A 22702-nucleotide genomic window follows, 5' to 3' on the forward strand; every position below is an offset into this window, starting at 1 on the left:
TACCTATATTCAGAAGCCAAATTATATAAAACTAATATAAATGTCAGAAAAAGTATTAAAAACATAAAACTTACTGTACTATCAGAGGTTTATCAGCAAAGATGAAAGGTTTTGCTAATACAGCAGATATTGCATGATGCTTTGCTCTAGATTTCAACACCAGTCCTCGGTCACCAGGTACTCGATATTCTTTCAATTCTTCTATTTCCCATCTTCCTAAAATACAAACAAAGCAAGTTAAACTAAAACCAAAAACATTGACTTAAGAATTATTTATCAGAAATGGTGACCAATAAGATTCTTCCATGAAGGCTACTTGGGAAAAATAAAATCACATTTTAAATCAGAAAATAATATCTGTACCTGTAGGTATGTATGTTCTCTTTTTCTCTTAAAACTGTCGAAACTAATAAATAACAGACCCTACAGTACTTAATTAAAGCACCTCTAAAGCTGGCTTAGTTTGGATTTCTCTGAAAGACTGTAATCAATGAAATCACAAAATGTGGTTTGTCTCATACGGTCTATCAACATTGTATTTTTAAAATGAGGTATTTTTAAATTACACAGGAGACAAAATACATCCTTAACACAAAATGAGTTTGCCTCAGTCAATTTTTTTGAAATTTATGGTATCATCAGCTACTTTTCTTACTTTGCAGAAGTTACTGTAGAGATTTAAATTTTAATTTGAAAATTGTTATGCCCAGAGAACACAAACTAAAGTTAACACTTCCTAAGCTAAGCCAATCAGTTCTCAGAACTTTTGGCCAAGGAAGTCATACATACTAGATAAGCACTAGGTTGTAGCACAGCAAAGCTGAGTTAGGTCCTCTCTGGGCTGGAATTTCCCATGTTTAAGATCAGGAAGCTCCTGCAATTAGATCACAGGCAGCATATAATGCAAAGCTAGACGGGTTAGCTGCAGCCCCAAAGTTGTGGATTGGACTCTCCTCCTTTACTCTTTTTAAAACAGAAAATAACTAATTTATATTAATTTGTATAAAATGTTCTAGCTTTGAAAATTAGAGGTATCGCCTATTCCAAGAAAACTCAATTTAGCGAAAACTGGCTATTTTCCGGTATTGTGCCAACTTGAAATATTAATGGGCACTTTTGAATTACTAATGTACTTTATACACATTTTTTTCTTTCTAAAAAACAACAGTGCAAGAACCTGACAGTCTCATGAACCAGAGAGGGGTATATTTTGGTCTATCATTGTACACACAGTATTGGGTTTTTAAGAATTCATTTTTTAAAGTTTTCAAGTTTCTTTTCCTTTTTGTCCCCTAATTTGGCTATAGTATACTTTTCTAAAAAAAGTGAATTCATTTGGTTTTTCTTCTCTCACACTGATGAGCAACTGTATTATCATTACTAACCTGTGGCTTGACCTAATCACAAAGGTCTTCTTTTAAGAAGTAACAACTTTATCTTTAGGGGTTTTAGGATACTGATAGTAAAGGCTTTTTTAAACTATGTTGCCTTCTTTTGTAATTACATGCATACATTTATCTGCTATGAAAAGGTACTATCGAAAAGTACTACTTTAATTTTAGAAAACCTGCGACAAGGTGATTATTCTTCAAGGACAAGAGGTTTTTCCCAACTTCAAATCAACAATAACTTTTCATTAACCAATCATTTACTCAAATTCTATACAGTGCCAGGTAATATGAACTCTGATGTAACTATAATTTCAAAAAGAATTCACAAAATTTTATAAGATATCCTGAAAGTTGGTCACTTAAAGAACTGGTGATTTTTTAAACAGCTATACTTTTATTAATAACTTAATCTGAAAAATTTAAATAAGTCTCCTCCAAATGCAAACCCTGTTACCCAGCACTTGTTTCACACAGATTTGCTTACTCCTGAAAATACAGGAATTAGTTTTACTCAAGTGGCACTTGACGGAAGCTGTGATTAACGACTAGAAATACTAAATATTCCTGCAAAGAAACTGATATTGGTCTCAACTAACCACTATACAAACAACATTGCTAATATTTATATACAAAATGCCATTTTCAGGACCTGGAACTTTAAGAGATTCTGTATTTTTCAAAGTTGCTTTCAAGAAATTGAAAAAAGTCAACCAAACATACCAAATCTAATATGCTAAAGAATTATTTTCGTGGATAATTTTGTTTAATAAGACTATAGACCAAACTTAGGTGTTAAGAAGCCTGTTTTCTGCTTGCTTGAGTTCTAATTCTAAGCTGGGGTGGGGGGGAACTCATTTAAACACTAAGTCATTTTGTCCAGCAAGAAATAGAGACAAACTCACTCCTAAAATAGACCATATCCTAATTTTAGGAAAACTCCATCAACAGATACTTCTAAAACACAAACATAAAGCACATATCTACCCAATGCTGTTCTAAAAAAACTGTAAAGTAAGCTAAACATAGATGTTTTAAGTCAAGCATTCTGTTTGATGGCAGGTATTTCTGTGGGTATTATTTTAGGTAGTGTTCTATCTCTGCAGACTTGCTACTTCTTCGAGGGAAATTATTCTTTTCTCTAAATGGATTTAGATTGAATGCAGTATTGCTTGTTCTGGGCATATGGTAGAGTTCTTTTTGGAGTACATAAGCATATACGCTTATGGGGATGGAGAACACTACAAAGGAAGACATGCAGGCATGATCTTTATCTCATACTAAAACAGACACTATGAAACGGAAGTAGACAGCTGCCATCCTATACATGCTGTTAGTTGTTCTGTTGTTATTCTCATGTAACTCCTGTTGGAGTCTCAGTGTGAGGTCACATGCTTATGGGTCTGAGGTCCTCTGAGAGAGAGGAAATTCCCACTATATGTCACCTTGACTGAGGCTGATCCTGCTTTAGGATGTAACAACTGAGGAGGCTGGTTTTAGACTAAGAAGAGGAAGAAATTCTTCTGTCACACTCCAGGAGAGGCCTGTTGGGGAAGAAAAGGTGACCCTTGCATACAGGACTTTTCCTTCACAGTGAAGTGTGAAGATAACCTATCAGAGATGCGGTGATAATGGCTGTGGGCTTGGAGCCACATGTCCCACAGCTCTCATAAATGTCCTCTAGGAGGACCCTGCCAAAAGTTATAACTTGATCTAGGTGGCCCATGCTTGAGAGAAAACAGTAGAGAACAGCAGTAGCCTGGGAGATCCTGCAAGAGACTAACTGCAGGGGAGTGAAAATGTAACTGTTCAGAGTTAGAAAACTGGATGGTAGATTAAGTATGGATTACCTGGACTTCCAGAAATATTGGAAAGGAGACAAGACAAAAGACTCTATTTGTCTTTTGACAAGATTCTGTTGTGAAGCAGGATGGGGCCTCAGGTATATTTAATAAAAATATAATCTCAAAAGCTAGTGAACTCTGGGTCATACTGGTTATGTTGAATATTTAAATAAATATTTTACCATCATATATAGAAATCTCCGCATCTGTATCATCTTTTTTTGCTTTTGATAAGACCCACCTATAAATAAAGTTGAAAGAAATGTATATCATTAAAAATAAAACTAACAATTTATAGATACAATGCATATCAGAAATACAACAGAAGATTACCCAATAGTTGCTTTTCCTTCTAAGATAAATGAATACTTAGAGGCTAAATAAGGATGTCTACACATAATCCTGTAAAGCTAGAGTTAAATTAAATTTAGAATCTGCAATTTACTAGCTGTATGATGATAGCTAAGGTACACTAAGCCTCAGTTTCCTTAGTGGTAAAAGGCAGATAAAGATAGTTCTTACCCACCTACTTAGGACAGTGTTTGGTATACAATGATCAATAAATAATAACTTTTACTGGTTTTTTACCATTATTTAGGATAAAACATTAACTTGAATTTGTCATCTGAAATTATGTTATTAATATCTGTTCTAAGGAATGAAGAAATGTTGTAAGTTTTCACTTTACATTCATGATTCATTTGTATATTTTCCTTGTATAAATGATAACAATTCAAATTAAACACTTCTATCAATAATAAAAATGTGTTAAGGTATTGGTTTACACCGTGAAACAAAGTATGTTAACCCTTTTTTAAGGTACTGTGGTACAGGCAATTTTCATAGGCTAACAACCAATAACTTCAAAAAAGCTAATCAAATCAAGGAAAAAATTCTGAATGAATACTCACCCAGCCAACCTTCCACTATCAAAAGTTTCCGTAAAATATACTTCTCCTATAGGTTGAGGTGTCTTATATTTAATCTAGAAAATAGATTTTAAAAATCTAAAGTTATTCATCTTCACAAATATTTTAATTAAATAATCTCACTAAGAACCTAGTATGGAATGCACATATAGGTAATATAGATAGATGGTAGGTGACATGGTCTCTGGCCTCAAAACTTTGTATTCTACTGGTAAGAAAACACAGAAGAATATAAGAGATACACAACGGAAAAAAACTCTGTGTGCAAACAGAATACACTGACTCCTTCTAACACAGGAGGGATGGGAGGAAGTAATTAGCCAAGGCCTCATGATGCAGTGGACCTGGCTTTGAAAGGATTCTAACAGGTGACAATATTTGAGGATAAAAAATCACTAGAAGCAAAAGATGAAAAACATATAAGATGAAAAACTTAGTAAGCACATAGGTTAGTTTAAAATTAACTCTTAAATTTCACTGTTATGTGACTAGAGAATGATGACAACATTCTGAGAAATTAGAAACCCAGAGGAAAAATAAGATTCAAAAGAGAAAGGACTGCAAAGCAATTATCTCAAAGCATTGTTTCAAGTGCCATGTAAGTGTTAGCTGCTATGATGATAATAATGGGGGGGGTGTGTGATTTGATGGCTCTTTTAATCCTCATAATATTTCTATGCGGGAAGTACTTTATTGTTCCCATTTTATGTATGATGAAACTATGGGAGACAGGCAAAATAATTTGCGCACTGTCATACAGTTAGACACTTGCAGGACTTAAAAGATATGAGCCTAGGTTCTAAAGGTTATACAGTTACCCGCTACACTATACCAAATGCACCAATAAAATAATTTAAATTAAATTTATTGACAAATTGTCAAAAGATAATTTTTTTTTTTTTTTTTTTTTTTTTTTTTGCAGTACACGGGCCTCTCACTGTTGTGGCCTCTCCCGTTGCGGAGCACAGGCTCCGGACGCACAGGCTCAGCGGCCATGGCTCACGGGCCTAGCCGCTCTGCGACATGTGGGATCTTCCCGGACTGGGGCACGACCCGTGTCCCCTGCATCGGCAGGCGAACTCTCAACCACTACGCCACCAGGGAAGCCCACTGTGCCACCAGGGAAGCCCTCAAAAGATAATTTGAACTGATGATGAATAAATAAAATTTTGCTTACAGTAATAGATAAATCTTGGTCCTTTCTTAATCAGCCTTTATGATTTTACCTATATGACTAATTATGAGATTTCTTCTCTCAGCCTTACAAGAAAAGGATGCAGAAGTACTTTTACTATTTTCACTGTCCCTACCCTTCCCTAATAGTACATTTCCTGTCTAAGGAAGGAAAATCAGTAATTAAACAAAATCCCACACACTTACTAACAGGTCAATATTCTGCTACCCAAATTGCCAATCTCCCATGAAGTTTTCTGAATTAGAACTTACAACTTTACTGTTCTCTATATTTTTATGGATTGGCAAAAATGGGCAATGGTGTTACAAGAGGCTTCCTTCTGTTAGACGACCCTTTAAATCACCAGCAATTTATTTTGCACTTTATTTATACTTTACTTGTACTTTATCATATCTAGATTACTCATGCTATAAAATTAGAAGCATCAAAAATTGTTCCTCCCATTTCTTATCATCTTCTCAAATTATCATCAAATATAGTTGAGTGGTAGGTATCTGAAATTTCTTTGAAGTATTAACCTCCAAAACCCTCGTAGTAGCTGTATCTAAGTCAGCCATAAGCACTTTGATTACTACTTAGTTTCTGTGGATCACAGAACCAAGTTTTAAAAGAAATGTCCTCGTGGAGCTTAAAACTTAACAGGAGAAAGAATATTCACCTTAAGCAGCTAAACAACACTTGCATTTGCAAATAAAAAACTCTAAAAGGAAGTCTGTAACAACTATATATTATTCTCCTTGGCCCTTTAAACAGCGGCTAGCACAATATAATTGTTATTTCCTCACCAAAAATATTTCTGAAAAAATTTTCTGATTATCTCAATATTAGATATGAATATTCTCAATGTGAAAGCTCTTATGGATTGTCAAAGTGTACAAAAACCTCCAGACTCCTGTTTTCCAGACTCCTATCAGTCACTATCTCAAGACAGAAACACTGTGAGCCTTACTAAATGCCTACCTCATCATCACTCCCCTTTCTAATTCATCCTATTTAGCATTTTCTTTCCTCAGAGAAATAAAGAAACACTACTTTCTTTACTTCTAGGAGAAAATTATACTACCTTTTCTTTTATCTGAAAAGGGCGTGCAGTGTCAGAAATAAGACTAAAAACCTTTCCCTTAGCTAAAGTATTTAGTCCTCTTTAGCCAGTGATGAACTCCTAGTTTGATAGTAAAGATCTTCCCCATATTTATTTGGTAATAAAACTGTGTTAGGTGCCATGCACAAATTAAAAACACAGCAACAAATAGTTGGAAAAAGGCAATGTTTTTTCTATTTATATTGAAACTAAAGACTATTTGAATAGAAATGAATCTTAAGAAATTAGTCACCCCTATGTATCATGTAAAAGAATATTTTATTACTTTTTTAAAAGATTTTTTTGATGTGCACCTAATTTTTAAGTCTTTATTGAATTTGTTACAATATTGCTGCTGTTTTATGTTTTGGTTTTTTGGCCGCGAGGCATGTGGGATCTTAGCAGCTCCCCGCCAACCAGGGATGGAACCCGCACCCCCTGCATTGGAAGGCGAAGTCTTAACCACTGGACCACCAGGGAAGTCCCTAAAAGAATAAATTATAGCTTGTTTCTCAATAACCTTACCTCTGAGGAGAATTCATTTTCATTAGCATCAATCTCTTCTGAATTTTCATCAAAGTCTTCCGTCTCAACATTATCATCCGTAAATTCTGCATTAATTGAGATGAAAAGAAGACCCAAACATAGCCAAAAGCCTTGGAAATGCATATTGATTATCTGTGAAATTGACAGTAATCAGTAAAAACAAAACAAAGTTGTGAAAAATATGTGTAAGTATATTTACAAAGAAATAATTTCTCCTTAATACCTCTTTTTTCTCTTGTATGGCTTTTAAAACAAATCATTACCAAACTTACTTAAATTATGCTTTGAACAAGTGATAACACAAACTTCAAAATCTTACAGGAGTCTACAGCTGAAGGCCTGCTTCTAAAAGCAAAGAGCCAAAGGCACAAACCTAAAGATATAGATAACAGTGACCAATGAACTCATAATATGTGGACTCCTCTAAAAAAAAGAAATAAGGATCGTGATTCCTAAATGTTCGCTTGAGTTACTTTTTGATTATAATGTTGCTTAAGTGTATATAACCATACAATTGGAAATTTTATAATTATAAAAACAAAATATATTTATATGTAAACACCAAAAAAAGAAAAATAATTTTATCACAATTGAATGTGATAGTATTTTACTGAAATCAAATTACAGCTGGAAATTCAAACAAATATAGGATTTATTGCAACCAGGTTGAGTGCTATGAATAAAGTTCTTTTGCATTTATCATCCCCATAATACTATGATGAGTCAATTGTATAACCATTTCTCTATTCAAATACTGCAAAACCTCTGTTCCTTATAGCATTGAGATGAGTAGAAGCCAAATATTATTTGGCTGCCTCCTGGCAGAAATACATAAATTATATAATTACAGCCCCCTCTATTCCCATTAGCATGTTAAAAAAGAAAGTTTTATTTCTTGGTGCCAGTGGACTTTTAAACAAGTAAATATGAATACTGAAATAGTGTGGCAGTCTTGGTTATTAGGTGGTCAGTCATTTAGATGATCCAGAGTATAGTTATATTACCATCAACATGAAAAATTTTTTTAAAAAGTATATTCTTAGAACTCTTATATTCTGCAGAACATATCTACAGACCTATATGGGTCTGCCTAAGAAACACTGAATTTATGAGATAGCACTCTACACCCACCAGAATCGCTATAATCAAAGAGAGATAATAATAACAAGTTTTGGGAAGCTGTGGAGAAACTGGAATCCTCATACATTGCTGGCAGGAATACAAAATGAGCTTTGGAAAACAGTGTGGCAGTTTTTCAAAATGTTAAAAATAGAATTACCTTATGATTCAGCAATTCCACTCCTAAGTATCTACCCAAGAGAAATGAAACAGATGTTCAAACAAAAACTTGGAATGTAAATGTTTAAAAAAAATTGTTAATAATAGCCAAAAAAGTGTGAACAACCCAAATGTTCATCAACTGATGAATGGATAAACAAAATGTGGAATATTCATACACTGGAATATTATTTAGCAATAAAATAGAATGGAGTACTAATGTGTTACAAGACAGATGAATCTCAAAAACATTTTGCTGAGTGAAAGAAGTCAGTCATAAAAAGACCACATATTGTATGACCCCATTTAAATAGGCAAATCCATAAAACCGGAAAATAGATAAGTGATTGCCTAAGCAAAGGAAAGAAATGGGAAGAAAGGGTTAATGTGCACAGGGTTTCTTTTGAGGGTAATGAAAATATTCTAAAATGGGAATATGGTAATGGTTGCATAACTCTGTAAATGTGTTAAATATGTTAAAACCCACTGAACTACCCTCATTAAATAGGTCAACTTGTAGGCATGCAAATAATATATCAATTAAGCTGTTTTCAAAAAAGAAGCATCAGACTATAGAAAGCATTTTTCCATTTGGTTAGCTCAACTAACCCTTTTCAATGAGATCAAAACTCTACATGAATGTATGGGCCAGTTAGCTTTAATTTCTTCTAAAGGCCACTGGGTACAACTTTAAAGTTTACTTTGAAAATTGCAGGTTTAAAAAAATCAACACCATTCTACCATAATATGAACATTCTATATTAAAAGGTGTGTTAATACCACCATTTTTACAGACAAAGACAACACAAAAAATGATGCATACTAATCATAATTTGATTAGAAGAGTTTAATCTCTCTTGAGTCATAAAAAAGAGGTTAACTGGGATAGAAAGTAAATATAAAGGGATCACTTTGACTTAATAACAGTAAGGTAGGGGGTTTTAAAATTTTCACTAATTGGCACAGATATGAGTACATTTACACATTGCTTATTAAACTGTTAACAACCCTAAAAGCTTCATTGTTCTAAAAGTTTAAGAGCCTTCCATGACTTATATAACAAAGCAAAAGGTGTTTTTCTTGACTTGCTATCAATAACATTTGAGTAAAATAGAAATGCATAAAATAATAATAGCAGTAATAATGAACATTAATATCACTTTAGCCCCATATCTTCTCCTTCAAAATGAATGCACAGTTTAGTTTCTTAATAATTAAATTTGTTGAAAAAACATGTTCTAAGTGCTTTGTTTGAGCTCTGGTGGATTGGGCTGCCAGAGAAGAATTAAGGGGAAACCAAGCAGGCAGTGTCCTCTCTGGAACCCTACTCTTACTTCAGCCAATTTTATTTGTTTTCTTTCTTTCTTTATTATTATTATTTTTTGCTTTATATAATTTTTTATTTTTTTATTTTTAAAATTTTTATTTTATATTGGAGTACAGTTTATTAACAATGTTGTGTTAGTTTCAGGTGTACAGCAAAGTTATTCAGTTATACATATACATGTATCTATTCTTTTTAAAATTCTTTTCTCATTTAGGTTATTACAGAGTACTGAGCAGAGTTTCCTGTGTTATACAGTAGGTTCTTGTTGGTTATCTGTTTCAAATACAGTAGTGTATATTATTTGTTTTCTACATTAGGTTCTTCCTAACTTTCTTTCAGAAACAGTTGCCAAAGCTTCAGAAAAAAGTTTAGAAAACCCTTTATCTGGAAAGTTTGTTTCTTCTCTAAAGTTCTATGACTATAATCATTCATTTTCATAAAGGAACTAGCTACTTTAATCTTTGCAACCTAGGACATCAGGAGGATAGCCATTATTACTCCCAATTACAAACTGAAAGCAGGATTCAAAAACCTGATCAAATTCTCATGACTGGAAATGTGAGACAAGATGAGAATCCAAAACTTTACATCAATATACCATTCTACTTCTTATTTTAATCTTACCCCACTGATTATATGTTTATTGATAAAGCAATGGAAAGAAATTGCAAAAATCGTAACATAACACATTTCAAACCTCCTGGAAATTTCCAAAATTTAGATGATTATTAGTATTAAGCTATGAAGATATTCACCCAGAAATGGTCATATCAACCTTACTATACAAGTGGAATACTCAAAAATAAACTGTAAGTGGTCATTAACAATTCTGCAGACAATGCAGTTCTACAGGATAATAGTCTCCATTAAGAAAATGATATAGTCCAAGGTTGTTTTTGCTATTTATTCCTTTCTTAAAAAATCAGAAATACAGACCTAACAGTTTCTGCTTAATTCTGCAGTATTCTATCATTATTCAGTGATGCACCAACTGACAACTGAGAATTATATCATGAAGTTTGCAGTATTACTTGGAGGTCTACCATGCTATGGTGCCAACATGTCATCAAGCTCCAAACAAAACTGTGAGGTTTGTCACACATCATTTCTTAAGAAGAGAGGTAAGATACTGCTAGGCCTGCACTGGAGCTTTGAGAGGCCTGACAATGGGGTAATTTACAAAACATTGAAGTAACTAACTTGTGCAGTTTAACATTATTATTATTATTATTATTATTATTATTTTTTGCAGTACGCGGGCCTTTCACTGTTGTGGCCTCTCCCATTGCGGAGCACAGGCTCCGGACGCGCAGGCTCAGCAGCCATGGCTCATGGGCCAAGCCGCTCCACAGCATGTGGGATCTTCCCAGACCGGGGCACGAACCCGTGTCCCCTGCATCGGCAGGCGGACTCCCAACCACTGCACCACCAGGGAAGCCCAGTTTAACATTTTTTAATTGTGGTAGAATACACATAAAAGTTATCATTTAAACCAATTTTAACTGTTCAGTTCAGTAGTGTTAAGAACATTCACACTGCTGTACATCTTATCTCCACATCTCTTTTTCCATCTTACAACACTAGAATCCTATACCCCTTAAACAACAACTCCTCTATATCCCCTTCTCCCAAGCCCCAGGCAACCACCATTCTTTTGTTAAAAGAATTTTAACAAAATTTTTTACAAAAATTTTGTTTAAAATTGTTTCTAACAATTTTTGGTGGAATTTTTAGGTTTTCTACATATAAGATAATGTTGTCTGTGAACAGAGATAATTTTACTTCTTCCTTTTCAATTTGGATGTCTTCTTCTTGCCTAACTGCTCTGCCTAGGGCTTCCAGTACTATGTTGAATAGAAGTGACAAAAGCAGGCATCCTTGTCTTGTTCCAGATCTTAGAGGAAAAGCTTTCAGTCTTTCACCATTGAGTATGGTGTTAGCTGTTGATTTTTCAGATATGGCCTTTATTACATTGAGGTAGTTTCTTTCTATTCATATATTGTTGAGTGTTTATCATAAAAGGGTGTTGGAACTCATCGGATGCTGTTTATGCATCAGTTGAGATGATCATATGGTTTCTTTCCCCTCCATTGACAATGTGATGCATTACACCAATTGGTTTTCATAGGTTGAACCATTTTGCATTCCAGGAATAAATCCCACTTGGTCATGGTGTATAAATCTTTTTTTTTAAGCCTATAGTCATGTATTTCTTATTTTTTTTAATTTTTAAAAATTTTTTGGCCACACCACATGGCATGTGGGATCTTACTTCCCCAAGCAGGGATCAAACTCATGCCCCCTGCAGTAGGAGCGCAGAGTCTTAACCACTGGACTGTCAGGGAAGTCCCAATCTTTTAATGTGCTTTTGACTTTTGTTTGCTAAGACTTTGATAAGGATTTTTGCAACATTATTCATCAGGGATATTGGTTTGCAGTTTTCTTGTTGTTTCTTTGTCTGGTTTTGGTATCAGGGTAATACTGCCCTCATAGAATGAGTTTGAAAGGGTTCCCTTCGCTTCAGTGCTTTGGATGAGCTTGAGGAGAGTTGGTATTTTTCTTTCAGTGTTTGGTAGAACTCACCAGTTAAGCCATCTGCTCCTGGGCTTTTATTTGTTGAGAGGTTTTTGATTACTGAGTCAATTCCCTTACTAGTTACAGGTCTGTTCAGATTTCCTACAACATCATGATTTAGTCTGAATAGGTTGTATGTTTCTAGGAATTTGTCCATTTCATCTAGGTTATCCATTTTGTTGGCATATGATTATTTACAGCATTCCCTCATAAAATTTTTATATCTATAGAATCAGTTGTAATGTCCCCTCATTCATTTCTGATTTTAATTATTTGAGTCTTCTTTTTTAATTCAATCTAGTTAAAGGTTTATCAATTTTGTTGATCTTTTCAAAGAACCAACTCTTGGTTTCACTGACATTTTCGGTTGTTTACCTATTCTCTATTTCATTTATCTCTTATCTAATCTTTATTATTTCCTTCCTTCTTCTAGCTTTGGGTTTTTCTAGTTCCTTAAGTTATAAAGTTGGGTTGTTAATTTAAGATCTTTCTTTTTTACTGTAAGTGTTTACAGCCATAAATTTCCCTCTTAGCACTGCTTTCACTCTATACCATAAGTTTTGGTCTCTTGTGGGATTTTTTTTTCATTTATCTCAAGATATTTTCTAATTTCCTTTCTTTTTTGACCCATTTGGTTGTTTAAAAGTGTGTTTTTTAATTTCCACATATTTGTGGATTTTCCTGCTTTCCTTCTGCTACTGATTTCTAGTTTCATTACACTGTAACTGGAAAAGATACTTTGAATGATTTCAACTTTTAAAAATTTGTTAAGACTTGTTTTGTGGCCTAACATATGGTCTATCCTAGAGAATATTCCATGTGCACTTAAGAAAAATATGTATTTTCATCAACATTCATCAGGGATATTGGTCTGTAGTTTTCTTACAGTGTCTTTGTCTGGCTTTGGTATCAGGGTAATGCTGCCCTCATAGACTGAGTGTGTAAGTATTCCCTCCTCTTCAACTTGCTGGAAGAGTTTGAGGAAGACTGGCATTAATTTTTCTTTCTGCTATTGTTAGGTGAAGTGTTCTGTGTATGTGTATTAAGTCCAATTGCTTTATAGTGTTGTTCAAGTCTTCTAATTCCTATTGAGCTATATGGTTGTCCTAAGTTATACAGTTTTAGTGCAGCAAGAATTTGTTTATATGGTATAATACAGAACTTTTAGTGCTGACACCACCTCCTTGCCTCCTTACAAATGTATAAAAGATAGCAAGCCCATGGTTCTAAGTGTCCTGTGTATTCCTCACTCCATACAGGTTGCTGAAATCGCAAAATATCTGTGCCTTCATGAAGAAGAAAGGAGGCACTGGAGAAGCACATCCATTTGCATATATCTTTGATCTCCTGTATGTTCTCTGCACTGCCTCTGGGCTGGTTCAATAACAAATTGAAATATAAGTAACTTTGGCCAAGTATGAGATACTTGGGAGAGATTGCTGGCTGATCAACAAGCTATTTTCTCTTTTCTCAGGAGACATGACTATACTATATTTTTCTTGGAGTTAAGCATGACTCAGGTGAATGGCGTTAAATGAGACCTAGGAAAGCCAATGATGTAGTGCTAGTCTGAGTTTAAAGGCCTGGAAGCCAGGAGAGCCAACGCTAAAAGCTCTAGTCTGAAAGCCAGCAGGCTCAAGACCCAAGAGGAGCCAATGTTTCAGTTCGAATCCAAGGGCAGGAAAAAAACTGAAGTCCCAGCTCAGCCAGTCAGGCAGGAAGAGTTCCCTCTTCCTCACTGGAGTATCAGCTTTATTGTTCTATTCAGGCCTCCAACTGTTTGGATGAAGGCCACCCACCTAGGGGAGGGCAATCTGCTTTACTCAGCCTACCATTCAAATGTTAATCTCATCCAAAAACACCCTCACAGACACACCCAAGATAATGTTTGACCAAATATCTGGGCACCCTATGGTTCCATCTACTCCTCAGGACACCAGCAACCAGAAATTATGTTAGGCATCTGGGATTTTAAAATTTTCTATGTGAGCATTATCTTATCTAATATATACTGTTAACTAAAACTGAGTATTTTTTTTCTAAATCAGAAGGACTTAGAAACAATGAAAATATCTCAAGAAATACAGTAAAAAGTGGGGAAAGAACCATAACAGCAGAAATAATAGTTGAAAATACAACTTTCTGGTGATTTAGGCAAAGACCTACAAAGTGTTGCAAAGATTCTGGATCTGATCCTATAAAATTCAGAAAACTACTGAAGGTCTGAGATTAGTGAAGTGATCAGAGCTGAAATCCAGGATATGGAGATAGTATTTGGTCATAGTAATTATAGAAAGAATGAACTAACTCTGCACTGGGTTTTAAAAACATAGCTACACACTAAAGTTAAAATGGACTAAATAGCATCATTTTCAAAATAATGGTTATATAAACATTATAATGATACATTTATTTATTTAGGATTTATACTACCTCTACATAGTTCCAAAAGAACTGCTTGAGGAAACTTGCAGCAGAAAACAGACAAAAATATAAGCCCACCGAGAGCCAGAATTCTCACTTCTGTATTCACAGTGCTAGCCAAAGAGTGCTCATACATGATAGAGAAAGATACATATTCACAGAATGAATGAATGCATAAATGACAAGAAAAAAAGGTTATGGGTGGAGAGAAATAGATGTTACTAAGCAACAAACTAGAATGACTTTATTGTTGTACCAGCACTGCAACGATAAATTTGGCAAAAGGGTTTCCAGGCAATTAGGGGAAGGCCAGAAATAAAATGAAGGAGTTTTCACTGTCTATAAAAGTCTACAAGATCCTTGGAGGAAAAAATCCTTTTTTAGAATTTAACTCCTAGAAAAATTTATGGACTGAATCCTTATATAATAGATGTCTTTAACTATGGTTTTATGACAGAGAAATGGGTATGTCAATGCTTCCAACAATGGCCCTCTAAAGTTTTTTAGAACATTGTTAAAACTTAACATAGTTAAAGCTTTCCTATAGATAAGGAGATAATAATCTAGAAAGTTTGCAGTTTTATGTTCTAATTTAATATGCGGGAATTAAACATATTTTTCATTTTTACTCTACATCTATGAAGAAACATCTCATTGTGAGTTATTTCAGAATCTTGCTGTAGACATGCTGCATTTTAACAACTCAATTCATAATTTACTAGAAAAGACAGTAAACAAAAAAATTAGATGAAAAAATTTGGGGTTACCACATCAGAAAAATAAAACTGTACAAATTTTCACCAAAATTAAAGGGTATTCTTGGAATTATCTGGCTATGTAGGCTATGTAGCACATAGGAAGTTCACTTTGAAGGATCACAAATAAGGTGGAGAGGTAGGTAATAGTGGCATCTTAAAGAGGCAGCCTTCTTCCAAAGAAGTGCAAGACTCCATTCGAAATGCAGGTACTTATTCACAGAAGAAACGAGCATCCTTCAGAATAAGCTGCACCAGGGATTTATTAATTTTGTGGTGGCTAATGCTTCCAGAAATTCAAGACAGGTTAGCCAGTAGATAATAAAATTCATCATTCACAAATTCATTTGACAAATACCTATGGTTGTCAATTATGTGCCAGGCATGATGTTAGACACTGAATTTTCAGTAATTAGTAAACCACACATGGCCCCTGATCGCAAAGAGCTTATAGTCTGGGATGGAAAGCAGACATTAAACAAATAACCCAGGTATATCACGTAAACTGTAACAAGTGACAGACTAGTAAAGAAGTTTTAAGAGTTGGTAATTGGGGAACTGAATTTACACGGTAGGGGAAGGGGCAGAGAAAGCCTCCTTGAGAAAGTTACATTCAAAGTGAGGTGCAAAGGACTGATTCCCCTAGGCCAAGGGCAAAGGAAGCTGCACTTGAGAAAGGAACTGAAAAGGGAGGAATGGAACAAGGAGAACAGGAAGTGCTGTTTCAAGTATTTACTGTGTTTCAGACATGTTAATTCCAATCCTTACAGCTACTCTGTGATGAAGGTGTTAGTACCCCATTATACATAAGGAAAGCAAGGCTCAGGGAGGTAAGTAACTTACTCAAGGATATAGAATGCTAATAAACAACAAAGGCAAGACTCAAAGTTAGGTCTATTCAAACTCTACATTCCTTTCATTAAGGCTCTAAGGTTAGAAGGTTTAACAATTTAACTCACTAAATGGCAGTGAGGTTCTAGGCCTATAAAACACAAGGTTAAATATTTTGTTAGTATGTTCCATCTTGTAGACATCCATTCCAGTTTCTGTGGGCTTTATATTTTAAAAGCCATATTTTGATGTGTATCCAAATTATATTTTATGCACATATATCTAGTTAGCTGGTTAAATGGCCTTTAAAATCTTTCCAGCAAAGATTTTAAAGCAGCTTAAGGCTACATAAAAATATAAAAACTAACAACTTCATAGTATTACCTTATACTCCTATGAGACTTTAAAATTTTATAGTGTTCACACAAATTTCAGAGTATTTAAGAAGATACTTGCATTTCTTAGTTACAAAACTCAAGGATAAACAGTAAGGCTTACTATTTACTATAATTATCACATGCTAATAATGTAAGTGTTTCTAGGTATCACCTTTCCTTAACAAAAGCATCTAGAAAGAATGTATCCATGAACTGTTAGTACTTTTAACTTCCTATGGTAGCCACAACAATGACCCCCCAAAGATGTCCACACCCTATTCACTGGGTCCTGTGAGCGTGACCTCACATAGCAAAGGGGGCTTTTTAGATGGGATTAAGGTTGTTAATTAGCTGACCCTAAAATAGGGACAGTATTCTGTATTATGCAAGTGGGCCCAACATAATCACATGGGCCCTTAAAAGTGGAAGAGGAAGTCAGTGAAAGAGGGCAGAAGAGATTTGAAGAGTGAGAGGGACTCCGCCCACCACAGAGATCTTGAAGATGGAGGAAGTGGGGGGGGGGGCATGAGCCAAGGAATGTAGGTGGTCTCTAGAAGCTGAAAACAACTCTCAGCTGACAGTCAACAAGGAAACAGGAACCTCAGTCCTACAACCAAAAGGAATTGAATTCTGCAACCAACCTGAATGAGCAAGGAAGTGGAATCTCCCCAGAGCTTCTAGTAAGGAATGATGCCTTGCCAACACCTTGATGTTAGCTCGGTGAGAACTGTGTCAGACTGCTGACCTAGAGAACTGTGAGAAAATAAATTTGTGCTGCATTTAGCTGCTAAGTTTGGTATGGCAACAATGAAAAACGAATACTTTTATCCTTCTTGTACTTGGTTCTAGCTTCTTTGGAACAGTTCTACCAACCACGTCTCAGCTGGTAAAGGCAATGGCGTTTTTCGGTCCTATTGCCGACGGCTCTCTATCGACCCTGCTACGGCCTCCTCGAAGCCCTCTCCTCCCGTGGTCTCTATGATGCTATTCCTGATTCTTGATTCTCTTCATTTCCTCTGCCACCTTCACGGGCTCTTTCTCTAATCTCCTGTAAATGCTGCTGTTCCTTAGGGTTCTGTCCCCAGACTTTCTCCTTACGTTTCATATACTCTTGACTTCTACCTATAAAAGCTAGCTAAAAACTCCCAAATGTTATCTCCACAGCACAGAGGCCACTCTTTAGTTTCAAATCACTATCCATCTTCAAGGATGTACGAAAGCCTCTATTAATTTGAGGCTGGTCTTTCCTCCCAAACCTGTTCTCTATCTCCTCAATTCCCTTCTCCCATTAACTTCACCGCCAGTCAACCAAATCAGCCAGGTTGCTTTGCCACTATCTTAAGATTATTCTTTCTCATTGATATCCTGTATCATTGGTAACGAAGTGCATTTGGATATTTCTTGAATGTATCTTTCTATATCCATGCCACAGCCTTAATTTGGGAATCCATGGTTTCCGAAAAGGATCAGCAAACTTCCACTTTGCTTCTTCACTTCCAGCCTTCCCAATCAATCAATCTATCTGCCACCTTCTCCCCAGCATGAATTTTCTAAAAAAGAACAAGTCTTACTTTACTACCTATTTATAAAAATGTTCAATAGTCTGTAATTCTCAGTATAAATTCTGCCCTTTTAAGACTCATTTCTTACTCTTAACACTCACCTATTAACACATTCATGCTTTCTATATACTATTTCTTATAACTGAAATGCCTTTCTGCTATCTTCTGCTATTCAGTTTTTTTTTAACTTTACTGCAGTATAATTGCTTCACAATGGTGTATTAGTTTCTGCTTTATAACAAAGTGAATCAGTTATACATATACATCTGTTCCCATATCCCTTCCCTCTTGCGTCTCCCTCCCTCCCACCCTCCCTATCCCACCCCTCCAGGTGGTCACAAAGCACTGATCTCCCTGTGCTATGCGGCTGCTTCCCACTAGCTATCTACCTTACGTTTGGTAGTGTATATATGTCCATGCCACTCTCTCGCTTTGTCACAGCTTACCCTTCCCCCTCCCCATATCCTCAAGTCCATTCTCTAGTAGGTCTGTGTCTTTATTCCTGTCTTACCCCTAGGTTCTTCATGACATTTTTTTTCTTAAATTCCATATATATGTGTTAGCTTATGGTATTTGTCTTTCTCTTTCTGACTTACTTCACTCTGCATGACAGACTCTAGGTCCATCCACCTCATTACAAATAGCTCAATTTCGTTTCTTTTTATGGCTGAGTAATATTCCATTGTATATATGTGCCACATCTTCTTTACCCATTCATCCAATGATGGACACTTAGGTTGTTTCCATCTCCGGGCTACTGTAAATAGAGCTGCAGTGAACATTTTGGTACATGACTCTTTTTGAATTATAGTTTTCTCAGGGTATATGCCCAGTAGTGGGACTGCTGGGTCATCTGGTAGTTCTCTTTTTAGTTTTTTAAGGAACCTCCATACTGTTCTCCATAGTGGCTGTACCATTCACCTGCTATTCGGTTTTAATGGCTGACGGAGGACTCACCAACACCACTATGGCTCAAAAGTAGTGTTTGAAAAATCACTATTTAAAGTTTTTGTTGTCATGCAGGTTCAGGAGCTCAACTACAAAATAATATGATAGAAAGTACACTGAGCTTGGCACCATGGCACCAAGTTTATTGTTCTGTTATTAAAAACGGAAGGGCTTCAAACTGTTCTAAACCTTTTTTTTCATTTGTCAAGTTTAAGGGTTAACCTGGATGATCTAAAGTTCCATTAAAGTTAGCAATTCTAGCTTTGTACTTAAGAGCACTAAAACTTATTAGGTACTGAAAACAAGCAATAAGGTTAATTTATAGCACTGTTCAGCTTCTACAGATCCATTAACATGCATCATTCACACACAATAATTAACTTGATTAGATAAAGGCTATCTTCCAAGGACTTAGAGATAAGGTCTAAACCTGACTGGAAGATCAAACCAATGAGATATAAAGACAAAACTGTAAACTGAAAAGAAGTCAAACAATTACCAAAAGGAGGGCTACCTAGAGTGATTAAAAGACCTAGAGTGACGTAAAAATTTTAAAGCAAGCAAATTCAGAAGGCTAGATCAGGGTTTTGATGGCTTTTATGCATCAAAAATCTTCAGTATAAAATAACTCTCTTCTAATTAGAGTGGTCTTCCCATGGCCACTCGATTTACTTTCTCCCTTCTGAACTTTGTTGCCATTTGCTTTTTTTTTTTTAATTCTACAGTGATTTTTTAAAACATTTTTATTGGAGTATAATTGCTTTACAATGGTGCTAGTTTCTGCTTTATAACAAAGTGAATCAGTTATACATATACATATATCCCCATATCTCTTCCCTCTTGCGTCTCCCTCCCAATCCCACCCCTCTAGGTGGTCACAAAGCACCGAGCTGATCTCCCTGTGCTATGCGGCTGCTTCCCACTAGCTATCTACCTTACGTTTGGTAGTGTATATATGTCCATGCCACTCTCTCACTTTGTCACAGCTTACCCTTCCCCCTCCCCGTGTCCTCAGGTCCATTCTGTAGTAGGTCTGCATCTTTATTCCTGTCTTGCCCCTAGGTTCTTCATGACCATTTTTTTTTTTTTAGATTCCATCCTCTTTGTCTCTCAGGCAGATGCTATAAATAAAATCAGCTCAAGTATCTGATCATTGTAAACAGGCTTTCGGCGATGAGTCTCGAGTCCTCAGGGCTTCGTGGGATTCAACACAACCCTCTAGGTCCCTCCCTATCCGCGCGCACCGGGCCCCAGGCATCGCCTCGAGGGAGGGGCCGGGAGTCAAAGGACACACCCCCGTGAGGGTTAGGTCCCTTCGCCTTTACAGAGGCGGGGAGGGCGTAAGCTGAGCCTATTTTGGTTTGGTTCGCGTTTTTGTGAGAAGTAGCCGGCGGAGTGAGCAGCGCCGAGAGGCTACCGGGCCCCTTCTCCATCCCTCGGGAGCGCGCACCGGGGATCGAGCGTGGAACAGGGCTGAAATGGCAACCGCTGGAATAACGGACTCGGCTCCCTGGGTCCCCTTAACCGTCGGGGACAGGCCAGGCTGAGGGAGACACCTGGCCTTCCCGCGCCAGCCCCAGCGAGGCGGTGGACACAGCAGTTCCGGAGGACCCAACGGACGCGGAGGTGGCCTCAACGCCCGCCTCCCGGGCCGGCCTTCCCACTCCCGAGGCCAGGAGAGCCCGCCCAAAAACCTCGCTGGCTGCATCCCCATCCCCGAACTCAACACGCACCCCCTCACTGGACCCTACCGGTTCCTTCTAGCGGCTCGCCAAAGAAAGGGGTGCGGCCCAGGAATCTCCGCCTCGAGGGAAGAAGCCAGGACTCGGATTCCTCACCCCAGCCCGTGGGCAAAGGGACGCGGGAAAGTGGCTTACTGCCCACGCACCTGCCTTGCGGGCCCGTTTTCGGCAGTGGCAGCTCAGACGTCCGAGTCGCTGCCACTTGGTCCCCGCGTCTCCCTACAGCAATCCCGCCGGCGGCCGCCCAGCAGCGACTGCTAACTGCGCATGCGCATGCGGCCGTGGGCGGGGAGAAGGCGGCGGCCCGAGGCGAGTGCCGCGCGCACCTGCACCGAGGGGCTCAACGGCCGCAGAGGGGCGCCGCTGGGCGAGGAGGAGCAGTCGGGCGTACTCTCCCGACCACGCGCCGCGCCGCCGCAGCCGGCCAATCGTTCCGTGGATCCGGCTCCAGAGCTGGCCTGGAATTCCTCCTTATCCTTATCGTTATCCATCCGAAGACTTTTCCCTCCCGCAGAGCGCCTGCCCTCTGCAAACTGTGAGGTTCTGCTTCCTAATGCACATAATTAGGTCCTGAATTTTGAGTAAATCACATTTGAGCAGCGTCCAATTAGTACCCCAGGCCTTTCATAGAGTTCTAGATGTTCTGATGAGACGTCATTGTGGTGGGCAGGGAGGCTTACTATTTCGTGACAGTGTATGATATAGATATGTTAAATGTTAACGTAATAAATGTATTATATGGTTTCTTTTCGAAATGCTACTGGTAAGAATTGCTAATCTTCTACTGTGCTCAGTCAGTTCTAAGGGCTTTACATTCCTTACCTCATCGAACTGTCCCAACAACCCAGGTGAAGAAACTGAAGGTAATTACTTGCCTTTGACTAGCAAATGGTGGAAATAGAGTTCAAATCCAGGCTTCTCTCAGAGCCTGTCATTTTATTTAATTCACACTAAAAATAAAAATAACAGCATAAACGTAGTATTGAATCACGTTTCTTTGCCCCACAGGTGTTGGTCATGCAGCTCTTACTACTTATATTTGATAGTAAATCTTGACTTTGATTTTGGTATTATCACGCTTTCAATTTTATTGGTAAAATAAAATATTTGACTTGTGATACCTCCGTTAAAGAGCCTCAGTTTAAGGGAATTGATGGTGCTCCATGTATAAGATATGATGGTTGGCTAGATGTCAAGATCATTGAACATTTTTCACATTGCATCCGTGATAAGGCCACCATTTCTAGACTTTTGACGCTGTCATCTTCTGGAGCGTGTTTGGATAGCATTTAATTTATGGGTTAAAAAGGACAAAGTTATTTGAGGTACTTTGTAACAGTATTATCCTCTTAATTTCTTATGTTAGGCTTTCCAACTTCTGTTATTCAACATAATTCTGTGGCTCAAAACAAATACATTTGACTTGTTAGAAAAAAACTTCTGAAGGATTCACTCAAAGTTTGCAATGAGGAAGCTGAAAGCCAAAAATTTGGGAACAGAGAATCTAAGCTAAATGGGCCATTAACCTGACCCATTGATGTGAAGATTTGTCAAAACTCCAAGATTCTGATACATGCTTAATTCTTTGTTTGACTCTTTTTTTTTTTTTTTTTTTTTGCGGTACACGGGCCTCTCACTGTTGTGGCCTCTCCCGTTGCGGAGCGCAGGCTCCGGATGCGCAGGCTCAGCGGCCATGGCTCACGGGCCCAGCCGCTCCGCGGCATGTGGGATCTTCCCGGACCGGGGCACGAACCCGTGTCCTCTGCACCGGCAGGCGGACTCTCAACCACTGCGCCACCAGGGAAAACCTCAACCTTTATTTTTATTTGCTAAATTGGCAACCCTACAGACAGCAATAAACTAAAAACCTTGGCGCGTTTCAAAGTGGTAACGCACACGGT

The 22702-nt window shown here is 37.3% G+C and overlaps 1 protein-coding gene across 3 annotated transcripts in view; it reads right to left on the minus strand.

Moving 5' to 3' along the window:
* The window catches only part of CLGN (calmegin), a 45034-nt gene extending 23981 nt beyond the window's left edge, over positions 1-21053 (minus strand). Inside the window, exons 1-6 of one of the 3 annotated variants that reach the window (XM_060115665.1) lie at positions 20948-21053; positions 17191-17302; positions 6963-7115; positions 4144-4217; positions 3415-3473; positions 75-216 (exon numbers count right to left, since the gene is read on the minus strand). In XM_060115665.1, coding sequence (XP_059971648.1) covers positions 75-216; positions 3415-3473; positions 4144-4217; positions 6963-7106 — 419 coding nt within the window. In that variant the 5' untranslated portion in view covers positions 7107-7115; positions 17191-17302; positions 20948-21053. Of the gene's footprint in view, positions 1-74; positions 217-3414; positions 3474-4143; positions 4218-6962; positions 7116-17190; positions 17303-20810; positions 20901-20947 lie in introns of those variants that run through there. The other 2 variants (XM_060115657.1, XM_060115675.1) reach the window with 2 other exon arrangements.
* Between the last annotated feature and the right edge of the window lie 1649 nt (positions 21054-22702).

Source organism: Mesoplodon densirostris, chromosome 1 (genome assembly GCF_025265405.1).
Source record: "Mesoplodon densirostris isolate mMesDen1 chromosome 1, mMesDen1 primary haplotype, whole genome shotgun sequence".
NCBI classification, from domain to species: Eukaryota; Metazoa; Chordata; class Mammalia; order Artiodactyla; family Ziphiidae; genus Mesoplodon; species Mesoplodon densirostris.